Source organism: Capsella rubella, unplaced genomic scaffold (assembly GCF_000375325.1).
Source record: "Capsella rubella cultivar Monte Gargano unplaced genomic scaffold, Caprub1_0 scaffold_5, whole genome shotgun sequence".
In the NCBI taxonomy this organism is placed as follows: domain Eukaryota; kingdom Viridiplantae; phylum Streptophyta; class Magnoliopsida; order Brassicales; family Brassicaceae; genus Capsella; species Capsella rubella.
Genome location: NW_006238919.1, coordinates 2,911,611 through 2,926,986, shown reverse-complemented (window position 1 = coordinate 2,926,986; position 15,376 = coordinate 2,911,611). Strand labels below are relative to the sequence as shown.

Genomic DNA, 15,376 nt, shown 5'->3' with positions numbered 1-15,376 from the left:
CCGACCAGTACCACCGGTGGTGTGTAAAGGCGAGAGCTTTATTTTTTCTCTCTTCGGCGGGAGAAAATGGCGACAATGGAAGAGTCAGATGTAAAGTGATAAATTTTGTGTTTTTTTTATTACTTTAACGATCTGGGTTTTGTAATTTTTGTTGATGACGAGCTTCGTTTTTGCTTTTGTTGGTTGTAGAATGCGAAGGCTTTGAAGAAAGCTTACGCGGATATGATTCTTAACACGGCGAAGGAATCATCGGCTAGGGTTATGGTTTCCGACAGAAGAACAGCTCGGTTTCACTACGATCTTTGCGGAACTAAAGACGAAGCTCTTCGTTTACTTGTCCGACTGAAACAGATGATTGCTGCTAAGGTTAAGTATAATCCTCTGAGAAAAATTTAGGGGTTTAATATATAAAGTTGGTAACTTTTACTTTTTGGTGACCTCTCTTGTGTTAGTTTTGCCTTTTTCCTGAACGAGTATGAACTCAACTGATTTGGGTATTTTTTACTTGTTGGGTTTGTTACTCACTGATTTGAGTTCTGTGAACAGACAATTGAAGCAGAGATTACGTCATCAAACCAGCAAACAAAGATTGATGTGCTTGAAGTTCAGTTACAAGAGGCTGAAGATATTATTACTGATTTGAGGTCAGAGTTGAGATGGGTCAGAGACAAATTGAAGAAAGCTAAGAATGTAGTTAACAAGGAACAAGAGACCATTTCTGCTCAGAAGATTGCTGATCTAGAGGTTGTTGTTGGAAGTGTGCATCCTAATAAAGACATTAGTGGATCTCTTCCGAATCAGATCTCATTGCATGATGATGAATGTGGTGGTAATGGAACCGTTTCCGCTCCACAAGTTATTGTAAGTTTGCATACTAATCAAGAGGATGGAGATATGAGTGACTCTCTTTTGAATCAGAGCTCATTGTTTGATGATGAATGTGGAAATGTCGGAATGCAGTTTGACAGGTTGTGTGTTGAAACTTTAAAGGCTTGTGAGTCTGGATTGGATGCGAATATCAGGAGCCAAAAGCTTGAGCTGTCTCGAACTGGTTGTACACAGAGGATCCATGCTTTAGAGACGAAAACATCTTCTGCTAATGAAGAAGAGCGACACACAGCTGACAAAGATAGTGAGAAAAACTTAAGCTCAGGACATGAAACTGGCACCAGGGCGAACACAAGATGTCTTGTTCTTGCTCTTAGAGCCAGGAATGCAGAGGTGATACCAATAAAGCCATCAAATTCACTAGGAATCAAGAAGTCTTACAAATTACAAGGAAGGAAAAAGACGAGGTGGAGCAAACGAAAAGCTACACTAGGTAGGTCTCAAAGTCAGCTTATAAAACCTTGTAAATCTCAGTGTGATATTCCCTGTTCCAAGACATCAGTGGAAAATTCAGATTGCGAAGATTCCCTGGATACGGATCTGTCAGTAGACAATGAGGAGGTTGATGCTCTTAATTCTTGTAAAGGATTTGATGAACATTTACACGTTAATGATATCAGTATCATCTGTAAAGGGAAAAGAAGCAACAATGTGGATCATTGGGGTGGTTTATCTTCCCCTGTAAATCCTACGGATCATTTGGTAGAGGCCTATCATGAATCTAATGTAGTCTCTGTTAGTGTTGAGGATGGTGAAAGTAAGGCACATATACCTAAAAATGAGACTAAGATGAAGCCGCTTCCTTGTTTGGATCCTGGGTTAACTTCATTTAAATGCAATGTGGATCCAACTTCAGGATCCACAAATGCTACTGTCGTCAGTGTGAATGCAACAAATAGTTCAACAGATAAAGACCTGAAATCAAGAGAAGAAGATGTGTTGGTAAGATGTGAAGGGGAAAAAAATAGTGTGGTTCCAACTACCAAAATGGGCTCTGAGTTGGTCAATCCTCGTTCTGACTTGAAAGCTACTGCAGTGATATCAGATCAAATCAGTGAGTCTCGGAAAGCTGACAGAAATCACCTTGTGAAGTATACATTCCAAAGGAAACGAAAAAGGAATCTTTAAACCAAAACGATGACAATTATTCTCCATGGAAGAGAAAGAAGACAATGCACAAGATCCGGTTAAATCATCTAAGAGTAACCACACAATTAGGTGAGTAAATATCCATTCATGTTTCACAGTCTTGCTATTAGAAACACAATATCTGATATGACATTGCTTTTAATTGTTAGCACTCACAACATTTGTTCAGTTAGTGCTGCTCTTTTGGCCATGTGCAGTTTATTTCCTTGTCTGAAAACTGATGGTATAGTAGTATAGCTCTGTTCAAGGGAACTCTTGAGAACATCTTTTATATCAACTAAAGTTTTAAAGCTTAGATTTATGTGTTTATCTCTCTTGACAACTTACTTGACACCTTATTGTGACAACTGACAACCCAATGTTCTTTCTTGGTGTGTGTTCATGAGTCACTGGGACTTGGAGAATACAAGTTGTTATTAGCTCTTAAACTGTAGTAATTCATGTGTATTTTTAGATTCTAGTGACACGAGAGAGAATCATAACTAATATGTGAGTTTTGCAAGTGTTATTATTATAATCATCCACTATAGTATACCATAATACCAACATGCTCTAGATTAATATTTAACGCAAGCGTATGGCAATTACCAATCCTTGTCTCTTCTTCTTTCGGTTTCATCTTCTTTAGTTGACTTCTTTTGATCTCTCCCTTCATCAATTATAGATTGTTCTTCTTCATATTGTATCTCTTACCAAAAATATTTCTTTCTATGTTATGGCTTTTTCTTCTTCTTGTAATTGGATGTTTGACGTCTTCCCAAGCTTCAGTGGGGAAGATGTCCGTAAAAGATTCTTAAGCCATTTGCTCAGAGAGCTGGATCGAAAACTGATCGTTTCTTTTAAAGACAACGAGATCGAGAGAAGTCTATCACTAGATCTCGAGCTTAAACAAGCGATAAGGTCTTCTAGGATCGCGGTGGTTATATTCTCTAAAAGTTACACTTCTTCAAGCTGGTGCCTAAACGAGTTGTTGGAGATCGTGAAATGCAAGGAAGAGTTTGGACAACTTGTGATACCGGTTTTCTATGATTTGGATCCTTCTCATGTGAGGAAACAAACTGGAGAATTTGGAATTGCATTTCAAAAGACTTGCCAGACCAAAACAGAAAAAGAGATACAATTGTGGTGCCAAGCTTTGACTGATGTAGCTAATGTTCTCGGATATCATTCTCAGAATTGGTACGTTTTTATTTATTGATTTATAATATACTATTTTTTCGTTGAATTCATTATATGTATATGTAACTCATGTCTTGAGTTTCGAGTACTGAAACTTGTTGTTTCATGGTTTTTGGAATTATGTTTTACCTTGTTAGGCATAGCGAAGCAAAGATGATTGAAGCAATTGCAAATGATGTTTTGGATAAGTTGAATTTAACTCCATCCAGGGATTTTGAAGACTTTGTCGGAATGGAATATCATATTGCACAGATGAGTGGCTTATTGCATTTAGAATCTGAAGAAGTGAGAATGGTTGGGATATGGGGCTCTTCTGGAATTGGCAAGACTACTATTGCAAGAGTTTTATACAATCAACTGTCTCGTTGGTTCCAAGGTAGTATTTTCATTGACAGAGCTTTCGTATCTAAGAGTACGGAAATTTATGGTACTGCCAACCCGGATGACTATAACATGAAACTACATTTGCAGAGTAGTTTTTTGTCTAAAATTTTAGACAAAAATGATATAAGGATTCATCATTTATGTACAGTGGAAGAAAGGCTAAAGCACAAGAAAGTTCTTATTGTTATTGATGATTTGGATGATCAAGTGGTGCTAGATACATTGGCTGGTCAAAATCATTGGTTTGGATGTGGGAGCAGAATCATTGTGGTTACAAAAGATAAACAGTTTTTAAGGGCTCATGGAATTAATCATATTTACGAGGTCGGTCTACCATCTAAAGAGCATGCTCTTGAGATATTTTTTCGATCAGCTTTCAAGAAAAACTCTCCACCTGATGGTTTGATGGAGCTGGCTTCTGAAGTTGCCTCCCGTGCTGGCAATCTTCCTTTGGGTCTTAATGTTTTAGGTTCATATTTACGGGGTAGGGGAAAAGAGGATTGGATGGATATGATGCCTAGTCTTCGTAATAGATTGAATGGGAAGATTGAGAAAACATTGAGAATAAGCTACGATGGATTAAATAGCAAAAAAGATGAAGAGATATTTCGTCACATTGCATGCATCTTCAATGGTGAAAATATCAACAATATCAAACACCTGCTAGCTAAAAGTGACGTAGAAGATGTTAATATCGGGATTAAAAACCTTGTTGATAAGTCCCTCATACATGTAAACCGAGATACTGTGACAATGCATAGTTTGCTACTAGAAATGGGGAAAGAAATTGTACGTGCACAGTCCAATGAGCCTGGGGAACGAGAATTTCTTGTGTTTGAACGATATTCGCGATGTACTTGAACATAACACTGTAAGTTTCTTCATACCCTTCATATACATTAATCACTTACTTCATAAGATTTGGGTACCTTTAATATATATAAGCAATCTAATGTGTTCGTTAAGGTGATAGTTTTTTCTTGATATTATAATTTCAGGGTACCAAAAAGGTATTAGGGATAGCATTGGATATTGATGAAACTAATGAATTTTATATTCATGAGAGTGCCTTCAACGGTATGCAAAATCTCATTTTTCTAAAAATTAACACTAAGACAAGGGACATTAAGAAAGGATTTAGATGGCATTTTCTTGAAGGCGTAAACTACTTGCCCCCTAAACTTAGACTATTGAGCTTGGATGGATATCCAATGCAATGTATGCCTTCCAGTTTTCGTTTTGAGACCCTCATTAAGCTCGAAATGCGGTGGAGCAAACTCGAGAAACTGTGGGAAGGAGTTCATGTAAGCTTTGATAAAATTTTAATTATTATCTAGATTAGAATCGTTGGTATACTTTAGATGAGTGTCTTTCCTACTGATGTAGTTTATTTATACTTCAGGATCTTCCGAGGCTCAAAGAAATGAATTTGGGTGGGTCTGAAAACCTGAAAGAAATTCCAGATCTTTCTCTGGCAACTAATCTTGAGAAACTTCGTTTCGACTCTTGCTCGAGTTTGGTGGAGCTTCCTTCATCTATTCAGTATCTTAGTAAACTAACTTACTTGTCCATGACTGACTGCACAAAATTGGAGACACTTCCAACCGGAGTGAACCTGAAATCTCTCGAAGAACTCAATCTATGTGGTTGCAAGCGGTTGAAGACCTTTCCTGAAATCTCAACCAACATCACATTTCTCCGGCTATCTCATACAGAGATTGAAGAGTTCCCTTCTAACTTGCGTCTAGATAAACTCCGTTATCTTTTCATGTTTGAATCGAAGAGTAAGAAGTTGTGGAATAGAGTGCAGGTATGTACTTAAACCTAACATTGTCTCCAACCATTTTATTACTAAAACATTTATAAGAAGTTTATGTCACTAGGTAGGACTTTTTTAACTTTATGAAAAACAAATTTTAGAGGAAACACAATTTATTAATTTCTAATTGCATATTAGTGTATGTAGATCGAATGTTTAACATCTCTGAATTGTTTCCTGTTTTTGATTCAGCCGCTTACATTACTCATGACTATCTTGTCTCCCTTTCTAAGGGTCTTGATGCTCTCGAGTATCCCAAGCTTGGTGGAGATTCCTTCTACTATCCAGAATTTCCCTTTACTAAGGGATTTGAAAATTATGAATTGCATAAATCTGAAGACTTTTCCCACTGGAATCAACATCCAATCTCTCGATCGTCTCAATCTCATAGCATGCACACGGTTGAGGAACTTTCCTGATATCTCAAGAAACATCTCAGTGTTCTTTTTAGACCAAACAGGGATTGAAGAAGTTCCTTGGTGGATCAACGAATTCACTAAGCTTCGTCTTCTAAGTATGCCAGGATGCAAAAATTTGAGAAAAGTATCTCTTAATACTTCCGAACTGAAACACCTTATCATCGTTAACTTTTCAGACTGCGGAGCTCTAACTGAACTTATGTTGAACGATAGTTCAAGTATGGTGGCAACAGATATACCAGTCTGTGATGATGCTTCGTCTCCCCTTATAGATTGTTATTTCCTAAAAGTCAAGATCAATTTAATCAACTGCTTTGGCTTGGATCAAGAAGCTCTGATTCAACAACAAACAGTTTTCGAACAGCTGAGATTGTCAGGTGAAGAAGTGCCTTCATATTTTACTTACCGTACTACCGAACCCTCGTTGACTATCCCTCTACATCATACCTCTCCCTCACAACAATTCTTCAAGTTTAAGGTTTGCATCGTGATCGAATGTGGTTTTCTTCCCATATGTCATTCTCCATTGGAAATCAAGGTATGTTGTCTGTTCAGAGACATGCTAGGGAACCACTTTGATTCTGTTGAATTGTTACAGCTCTTCCATCAGTCGGAAACTAAGTTGGATAGTCATATCTTTATAGCCGACTTATGTTTTCTTCTAAACAAAGAAAATGCTTGTCTAGCTGATCAACTCAACTATGATCATGTCGATATACAACTTCCCGTGATTTTCAGTAACACATGGGTTATAATAAAAGAATGGGGTGTATGTCTCTTCGAGGACTGTTCATCACTTGAGAACAGACTAGATATTTGTGAAGACAATGAAGATAATAGCTTTAATGTGACTAAACAAGGTGAAGAACGTCGAGGTAGCGGTGTAGGGACAGAGAGAAGCAGTAAATGAATACGGGTAAGCACGCATATTGAGTTTGAACTAAACAAAACTACTATAAATCTCATATTTTATGTTCTTGATTGTGTCTTTGTTGTTATTGCTACAGAGTATATGAAGAAGCAACTGGTTTGCCCGGCCTCCAAACTCGAGAGAAGCATGTCACTTTGACCAACTGAATATAGTCTTTTCCGATTCTGATGGAACAACAAGCTACAAGAGCATGGAACAACAACAAGTATGTATAGTTTATCTATCTTGATGAAACTTTATGGATTCATATGTTAGCTATCTTGTGACCAACCCATTGTTCTTTCTTACTGGTGTGTTAATTTAAGTGTTTGAACTTGTGAGAGAATCATAATCAATATCACAATATGTGAATTTTGAAACTTTTACTTATAGTAACTCCAACTCAATGTTCTACCATGTCTAACTCAGTATGCTAATCTACTGTTTTAAAAATCTAATTCAGTTTATTTACTTACAAAAAAATCCGAATTAAGATAACTTTTTGTTGATCGATATGTATGCAAAATTTGAGGTTAGTACACACTAGCATTAAATTATAAAATTTTGAATAATTAATTTATAGTTAAAAAGATGTTAGTATAATAATTAATTAATGTTGAGAATTTTCAAGAAATACATTTTTTTGGTGTACTTTTTTAAAAATACCCTTTTTATTATCCAATTTAAACGTATCCCTGTTTAAATATGAAAAATTATAAAGTTTTATATAGTTTATGAGGTACTTTTATATAATAACTATTACTATGAAATTCTATACAAATACTTTATAATGTTGTGAAAAGTTTTAAATCGGTTTTATAGATGTTACATATATAGTTTTGAATAAGGTCTTTTAAAAATGAAAATTCGAAAATAGTTATATCAATTTTATAAGTACATAATGTTTTTGGGGATTAGAACATTTACAAAACAGAAAACGCATGTGTTTGGGAAAGAAAGAACAAACTTGGGGCCACAATGCCATGAGACAATCAACAAGACACAGAAGAGCAGGCGTGTATTGTGTTTTAATTATTCCTGATGAAGTATTTTTATTCAATATTCCAACTTGTAAAAACATTTTAATACTTTTATTTCCATATTCTCATTAAGCTTAACTTTGAGTAACTAATACTTCTCTCATTTCTTGCTTTATTAAGTAGATAACTTTGAGTTGCTAACACTTTACTCTATATTTGGTAATTTGCATTATTGTGGGCATTGCAAGCATTGTTGAGTTGAGTACTACTGACCAAAAATATGGTTGTCAGCATTTGGCGACATTGCAAGCTATTCATAGGCCGCACTTCGCAAAACGAGTTCAAGAAAAAATAGCTTCTCGAAAAAGTTGTTTAAACTAAAAATAATTTATTTAGTATATATGTACAAATAAAAATATATTTATCTAACTGTTACAATTAATGTAATTTATTTTCTTTCCGCGTTCGTGTATTTTTCAACTGTTTTTGTTCACAGTTTAATGTAATCCGCGAACAATCCGTCCAGTTCTAATTCGTTCTATAATCAATAATGTGATGAAAATTAAATAATGATTAATATTAATTGTCAGCAAAAGATAAAGAAAAAAGTAATCAGATTTTTCTTCAATTGATAGACTAATATAGAACTCAAAAGTTACTTAACCTGCATAATATATAACTCAAAAGTTACTTACAACATTAGAATTAGTAAACTTAATTTTTTTTTTCTTAAAAAAAGCATATTGAAAATTTGAAAGTTAAATTTACATTGGTGTTCAAAAAAAAAAACATAAAGTAAATTTTACAAAATAGTGGAACTTGAAAATGATTGGTTTAAGGAAAAATGGTCCCCAAGATAAAAAAAAGGGAAACAAGAAAAGCAGAGAAGTAATCAGAAAACAAAAGCCTGAGAAGAAAGTAATAATAATATGTCTGAGAACAAGAGCATATTCTTGAAAGGCATGCCTGTTCCTTGTCTCCTCCACTCCTTCATCTTCATCTCCCTTCTCTATCTGTCTTTTCATTTTCATTTCTTCTTCTTTCTGTTCGCCACCTTCACGAATCTTGAAAAAGTTTCAAGTATAAAGGTTCCATCAAAGGAAGAAGAAAAATTAAAGAAACAGAGCAAAAAGAGAACACAATGGAGATGAAGAGAGACATTAGAGTGGAGAAGAAGGAAGACAACATGTGTACTTCTTTGTTGACTGCTGTTGTTGTTCTCTTCATGGCTTGTCTTAAACATTTCTCTTCTGTATCGTATTTGATAGAGCAATGGCGTTCTTTGGTGTTTCTTTTACTCAATGTTGTTCTCTTGGCTGTTTACTTTACCTCTAATCGTCCTGGTGAGAGTACTCATGGTTTCAAGACTCGTAGAGGAGGAGGTAGATTGAGAATGGTGAGAGGGAAGAAGAAAAAGACAAGGGTTGTGGAGGAACCAGCTTGTTCTGACCAAGTAGTTGTTGAGCCAAGAGAAGTGATCAAGAAGTGTGTTTTAGTGGAGGAGACGAAAAGGGTTTGTCCTGAAATCGAGGAAACTGTGAAAGATTGCTTGTTTCGCAAGAAAGAAGTAGACTTTGTTGGAGATGAAGATGAATTCGAGCCAGGGAGGTTATCGAATGAAGAATTGAACGAGAGAGTTGAGGCGTTTATCACGACGTTTAGAAAACATTTGGTGCTTGATGCGCGAAGAGGTAGAGTAGGAGAAACTGACCAGAAGATGAGATCAAAAGACTCTGACATTAGGTTTTTAGGTCAGGAGGTCACTTGTTCGGTTTAAAAGTTTCTGTACGATTTTTTCTTCTTCTTCTTCTTAAGATTCATTTCAGTTTTGTTCGCTCTTTGGCTTTGCTTCTTTTTTGTGGGTTTGAGCTAATTAAACAGCTCAAAAGATCGCATCTTTTATTTTTGATGTAATGTCATAAGAACACAACACTATTCAAAACCTCGTACATAAGAACCAAAAAAGTGAAAAGAGACTAATCCTTTTTGTAGCTCAGAAAATTAAAGCTTCTTATATATACTACACAGTAATGTATGAAAATGTCAAAAACGGAACTCTGAAGTAGCTAGCTTGGATAGATTGAAACTTTGACTTTAGAGTCAACTTGTCTGTCAAGAAACCTTAGTTTGTGGTAAAATAGGTTTTCTTATTTGATCGTAATGTACATACTTTGTCTTATATACAAGCTAACATATGTGTGATCTCAAACCTAATTACAATAACAATATCGAGGCGCATATGGTCCAATATTGTCCAATATTGTCCAATATGAAAGTTAGATGAAAAACACAAATAGGCTAGATTTGTGTTTTGAGATTTGGGAAATGGACATAAGATGTTTTGAAACAATATTTTTATTTTATTTACTGTCTACTTATACTGATTATGAGAAACATGTTTTGCAATCATCATCAAAAGTTAATTTTTAGATTAATGAAGATTATGGATCAAAACACTAAGTTTATTTAGAGATAATATAATTTTATCAAATTGCCATATCAACAAGGTATTATTATTCTAATTGTAGTGATCAGTGATCTTATAAAGACAGCTAAAGTCAATGATACATTGATTACATGTCTGATATCTATATATTTTTTAAATGATCAAGATGGCCTTCAATCTACGAACGTGATACATGAATACGATACTATAGATTTGTCGACCAATCGCATTCAATTGAGTTTGTCTTGTTTTTTTTCCCTAATCAAAATATGGTGAAACATGAGATATGTTAGCCATAATCGTTTAGTGATGCAGGCAAAATCAATTATTTTAGTGTATATATACAACATATTATTTCTAAAATGATTAAACATTTGAAATGGTATACCAAAAACATGTCATTAATATAAAATCCCAATGGTCTCTCTCTCTTTCTAAGATTTGCTATATAACATGACTGAGGAGAAAGACGTGTATAACAAATTATATCACACGAGACAATCAAGAAAATAAAGATTAGTATATATTAACAAAGTTATGGCTCCCCTCATTAATGTGTTGTGCTTAAAGAAAGGACTTTGAGTGCTGTCGTTCCCCTAAAGTCAAGGTGTTGTTTCTTAGTCTTTCTTCTCCGAAACATAAACTGAAGAAGTAGCAGAAGGAGAGGAGGAAGAAGATGAAGTGTTTTCGAAACATTAGATCGATATTTAACCACGCGGACGGTGTGGATTTAGTGCTGATGGGACTAGGTTTACTTGGAGCTATTGGTGATGGCTTTGTCACTCCTATAATATTTTTCATTACAGGCTTGTTACTGAATGACATTGGAGCCGTAGGTGATGATTCTTCATTCAGTGATGAAACCTTCATGCATGCCATCATTAAGGTCAATTTTTTTCTCTCCTCTTTACATTATTTTCTCGGTCTTTTTGGTCTTAGCAAGAATGTGTATCACCAATATGTGTTAACATATGTATGTTTATCTATATATGGTAGGAGTTATGATAAACATACATATGTAAACAAATCTAATGTATAAGAGATATATGGATCATTCTATTTCATTCATTGCTAATTTGTTTTAAGAATCTTGTAAGGATGTAAACATATGGTTCTTTATACTTTTATCATAAGAGAGTACTAATGTATATATCTTCTTTTTCTTGGTACACGTTGGGTAATTAACAGAATGCTGTAGCTTTGCTTTATGTCGCTGGTGCATCTTGGGTGATATGTTTCGTTGGTAAGTCTTTTAGATATTGTTTCATATCTATATTTTTAGCTGAAAGGAAAGAGAAATAAAATAGTTTTATATTTTCTAAATACAAACAAAACAGAAGGATATTGCTGGACAAGGACAGGAGAAAGACAAGCATCAAGAATGAGAGAGAAGTACTTAAGAGCGGTGTTAAGACAAGATGTGAGTTACTTTGATCTTCATGTTACAAGCACTTCTGATGTTATCACTAGTGTCTCTAGTGACACCCTTGTCATCCAAGACGTTCTAAGTGAAAAGGTCTACACTTTATATCTCTATATGTTCATTATTGTTGCTATTTGTTATTATAGTAAAATTGTCTTACTAATAAAATATTTTTTTAATTTCAAACAGTTACCAAATTTTTTGATGAATGCATCGGCATTTGTTGCAAGCTACATTGTTGGTTTCATCATGCTGTGGAGACTTACAATCATTGGCTTCCCGTTCATTGTCTTCCTCTTGATTCCCGGGCTGATGTGCGGGCGAGCACTCGTCAGCATCTCAAGAAAAATACGTCAAGAGTATAGTGAGGCTGGTTCAATCGCTGAGCAAGCTATCTCGTTGGTGCGAACCGTCTATGCATTTGGTAGTGAGAAGAAAATGGTATCAAAATTCTCAGCTGCGCTTCAAGGCTCAGTGAACCTAGGGGTGAGACAAGGACTAGCTAAAGGACTTGCCATTGGGAGCAATGGTATCAGTTATGCAATATGGGGGTTCATGACTTGGTATGGAAGTCGGATGGTTATGTACCATGGCGCTAAAGGCGGTACTATCTTTGCAGTCATCATTTGTATCACCTATGGTGGCACGTAAGTATTCATGTCTAAGGCTCTTTGATTATCTTATTGTAGTTTTTGATCTTTGGTATCTTATAATTTTGGGTAGATCACTCGGTCGAGGTTTGTCGAATCTCAAAGATTTCTCAGAGGCGGTTGTAGCGGGGGAAAGGATTGTCAAAGTGATTAAAAGAGTTCCCTATATTGATTCAGACAATCCTAAAGGTCAAATTCTTGAGAATATTAAAGGAGAAGTCCAATTCAAGAATGTGAAGTTCATGTATCCGTCTAGACCTGAGACCCCAATCTTTGATGATTTATGTCTAAGAATTCCACCAGGAAAAACTATTGCTCTGGTCGGTGGAAGTGGTTCAGGAAAATCTACTGTGATATCACTATTACAAAGATTCTATGATCCGGTGGCTGGAGAGATTCTTATTGATGGTGTGTCCATTAACAAGTTGCAAGTAAAATGGTTGAGATCACAAATGGGTCTTGTTAGCCAAGAGCCAACACTTTTCGCCACATCTATAGAGGAAAACATATTATTTGGTAAAGAGGATGCATCGATGGATGAAGTAGTCGAAGCTGCAAAGTCCTCAAATGCTCATGATTTCATATCTCAGTTTCCTCTTGGTTACAAAACTCAGGTTCGATTCCAATTTTAGAAAGATATTTGATTATTTGTTTTTTTTTTTTGGATCAAGATTTATATATGTTTTTTTTACACAAAAAGGTTGGGGAGAAAGGAGTGCAAATGTCAGGAGGTCAGAAGCAAAGAATTGCAATTGCGCGTGCGATAATCAAATCGCCAAAACTTCTCCTACTAGACGAGGCAACAAGCGCATTAGACTCAGAATCCGAAAGAGTAGTCCAAGAAGCCTTAGACAATGCTTCTATTGGTCGTACAACTATTGTTATTGCCCACCGCCTCTCTACTATTCGTAACGTTGATGTTATATGTGTATTCCACAATGGTCGCATTGTAGAAACTGGATCACACGAAGACCTCATGAGGAACTTAGACGGTCAGTATTCTTCTCTAGTTCGCTTACAAATAATGGAAACTGAAGAATCAGATGATAACATTAATGTAAGTATGGGGGATGGTGAGTTCTCGATTTTAAGTAAAGATGTGAAGTATAGTCCAAGGGCTTCTATTCAAAGCCATTCTAATTTGTTCACAACTTCAAGCATTGATACAAATGTTCGTGGTTCGATTCCAACGAATAAGAAGCTGCATGTGCCATCTTTTAAGAGATTGATGGCGATGAATAAACCAGAGTGGAAACATACATCATATGGTTGCTTAAGTGCAGTCTTATATGGCGCCTTACACCCGATTTACGCATATGCTTCAGGATCAATGGTGTCAGTGTATTTTCTAACGAGTCATGATGAAATGAAGGAGAAAACAAGGATCTACGTGCTGCTTTTTGTTTGTCTAGCTGTTTTTTGTTTCTTGACTAGTATCATTCAACATTATAGTTTTGCTTACATGGGTGAATACTTAACGAAACGTATCCGAGAAAATATTCTCTCAAAGCTATTGACCTTTGAAGTAAGCTGGTTTGATGAAGACGAGAACTCGAGTGGTGCAATTTGCTCTAGACTAGCCAAAGACGCAAACGTGGTATGTCTTATCTCATACTTATATAAACTCTACAAAACAATTTTTTTAGAAGTTAATTTATAACTTTTTGTTACGACAGGTGAGATCTATTGTTGGTGAACGAGTATCATTGTTGGTACAAACTATATCAGCAGTGAGCATAGCTTGCACAATTGGTTTGGTCATTTCTTGGAAATTAGCCATTGTAATGATTGCGATACAGCCCGTGGTTGTCGCGTGCTTCTACACTCAACGCATTGTACTCAAAAGCATATCTAAAAAAGCAATTAAAGCACAAGAAGAGAGTAGCAAACTAGCTGCGGAAGCCGTCTCCAACATCCGAACCATCACAGCTTTCTCGTCTCAAGAACGGATCCTAAAATTACTCAAAAAGGTTCAAGAAGCCCCCAAGAGAGAAAACATCCGCCAATCATGGTTAGCAGGGGTTGTCCTTGCAACTTCAAGAAGCCTCATGACGTGCACATCAGTTCTAAATTACTGGTACGGTGGTAAGCTAATTGCTAATGGACAGATCATGTCAAAAGCATTCTTTGAGCTGTTTATACTCTTTGTGAGTACTGGTCGAGTTATCGCGGACGCTGGAGTCATGACAACAGATTTAGCCAAAGGCTCGGATGCGGTTGCATCAGTCTTCAGAGTGTTAGATCGCTACACAAAAATTGACCCGGAGAACCATGAAGGATTTGTCCCACAAAAGATAAAGGGACAAATCAGATTTTCTAATGTGGACTTCGCGTACCCAACACGACCAGATGTGATTATATTCAAGAACTTCTCTATTGACATCAATGAGGGAAAGTCCACTGCCATTTTGGGTCCAAGCGGGTCAGGTAAGTCCACAGTAATTGGCTTGATCGAACGGTTCTATGACCCGTTAAAAGGTAGTGTAGAAATCGATGGCCGAGATATAAGGTCATATCATTTGAGATCACTTCGTAAACATATAGCTTTGGTCAGCCAAGAGCCAACTTTGTTCCTTGGGACTATCCGAGAGAACATCATGTACGGAGGAGCATCTGAAAATATCGATGAGTCAGAGATCATCGAGGCCGCGAAAGCAGCCAACGCTCACGATTTCATTACATCGCTATCGAACGGTTATGACACATACTGCGGGGACAGAGGAGTACAATTGTCTGGTGGTCAGAAGCAGAGGATAGCAATTGCTCGTGCGGTTTTAAAGAACCCATCAGTGTTGTTACTTGATGAAGCTACGAGTGCTCTAGACAGCCAAGCTGAGCGCATGGTACAAAACGCACTCGAACGTTTAATGGTTGGGAGGACAAGTGTTGTGATCGCACATAGACTTAGTACAATTCAGAACTGTGATATGATAACTGTTTTAGACAAAGGGAAAGTTGTGGAATGTGGAACACACTCTTTCTTGTTAGGAAAAGGTCCCATGGGAACATATTTCTCAATGGTCAGTCGCCAAAGAACTCATTGTTGAAGCATATATATATTTTTAAAAATATGAAATTTCATTTATTATAAGTATATTAAAATCCCAATTTATTATGTTAGGGAGAGAA

General features: G+C 36.1%; 3 protein-coding genes and 1 pseudogene across 4 annotated transcripts; all 4 read left to right on the top strand.

Annotated features, from left to right (window-relative positions):
- The first annotated feature begins 13 nt into the window (after positions 1 to 13).
- On the top strand, positions 14 to 2,332 carry LOC17886214. Of its 2 annotated transcripts, XM_023783038.1 has the most exons (4): positions 14 to 90; positions 190 to 366; positions 547 to 861; positions 961 to 2,332. In XM_023783038.1, exons 1-4 carry the CDS (start codon positions 67 to 69, stop codon positions 2,014 to 2,016), a joined length of 1,572 nt encoding a protein of 523 aa, XP_023638806.1. In that variant the 5' UTR covers positions 14 to 66; the 3' UTR covers positions 2,017 to 2,332. The 2 variants fall into 2 exon arrangements, with proteins under 2 accessions (XP_023638806.1, XP_006292292.2); XM_006292230.2 differs by having other exon boundaries at positions 547 to 2,332.
- Positions 2,030 to 7,162, top strand: LOC17887283 (annotated as a pseudogene).
- Positions 7,163 to 8,861: 1,699 nt separating this feature from the next.
- Positions 8,862 to 9,653, top strand: LOC17885459. The gene has a single exon (XM_006292823.2). It carries the CDS (start codon positions 8,870 to 8,872, stop codon positions 9,503 to 9,505), a length of 636 nt encoding a protein of 211 aa, XP_006292885.1. The 5' UTR covers positions 8,862 to 8,869; the 3' UTR covers positions 9,506 to 9,653.
- A 1,170-nt stretch (positions 9,654 to 10,823) lies between these two features.
- LOC17887038 (ABC transporter B family member 22) lies at positions 10,824 to 15,294 on the top strand. The gene is made up of 7 exons (XM_006292312.2): positions 10,824 to 11,060; positions 11,363 to 11,417; positions 11,512 to 11,690; positions 11,787 to 12,244; positions 12,321 to 12,861; positions 12,948 to 13,844; positions 13,924 to 15,294. Exons 1-7 carry the CDS (start codon positions 10,851 to 10,853, stop codon positions 15,292 to 15,294), a joined length of 3,711 nt encoding a protein of 1,236 aa, XP_006292374.1. The 5' UTR covers positions 10,824 to 10,850.
- Positions 15,295 to 15,376: the final 82 nt, after the last annotated feature.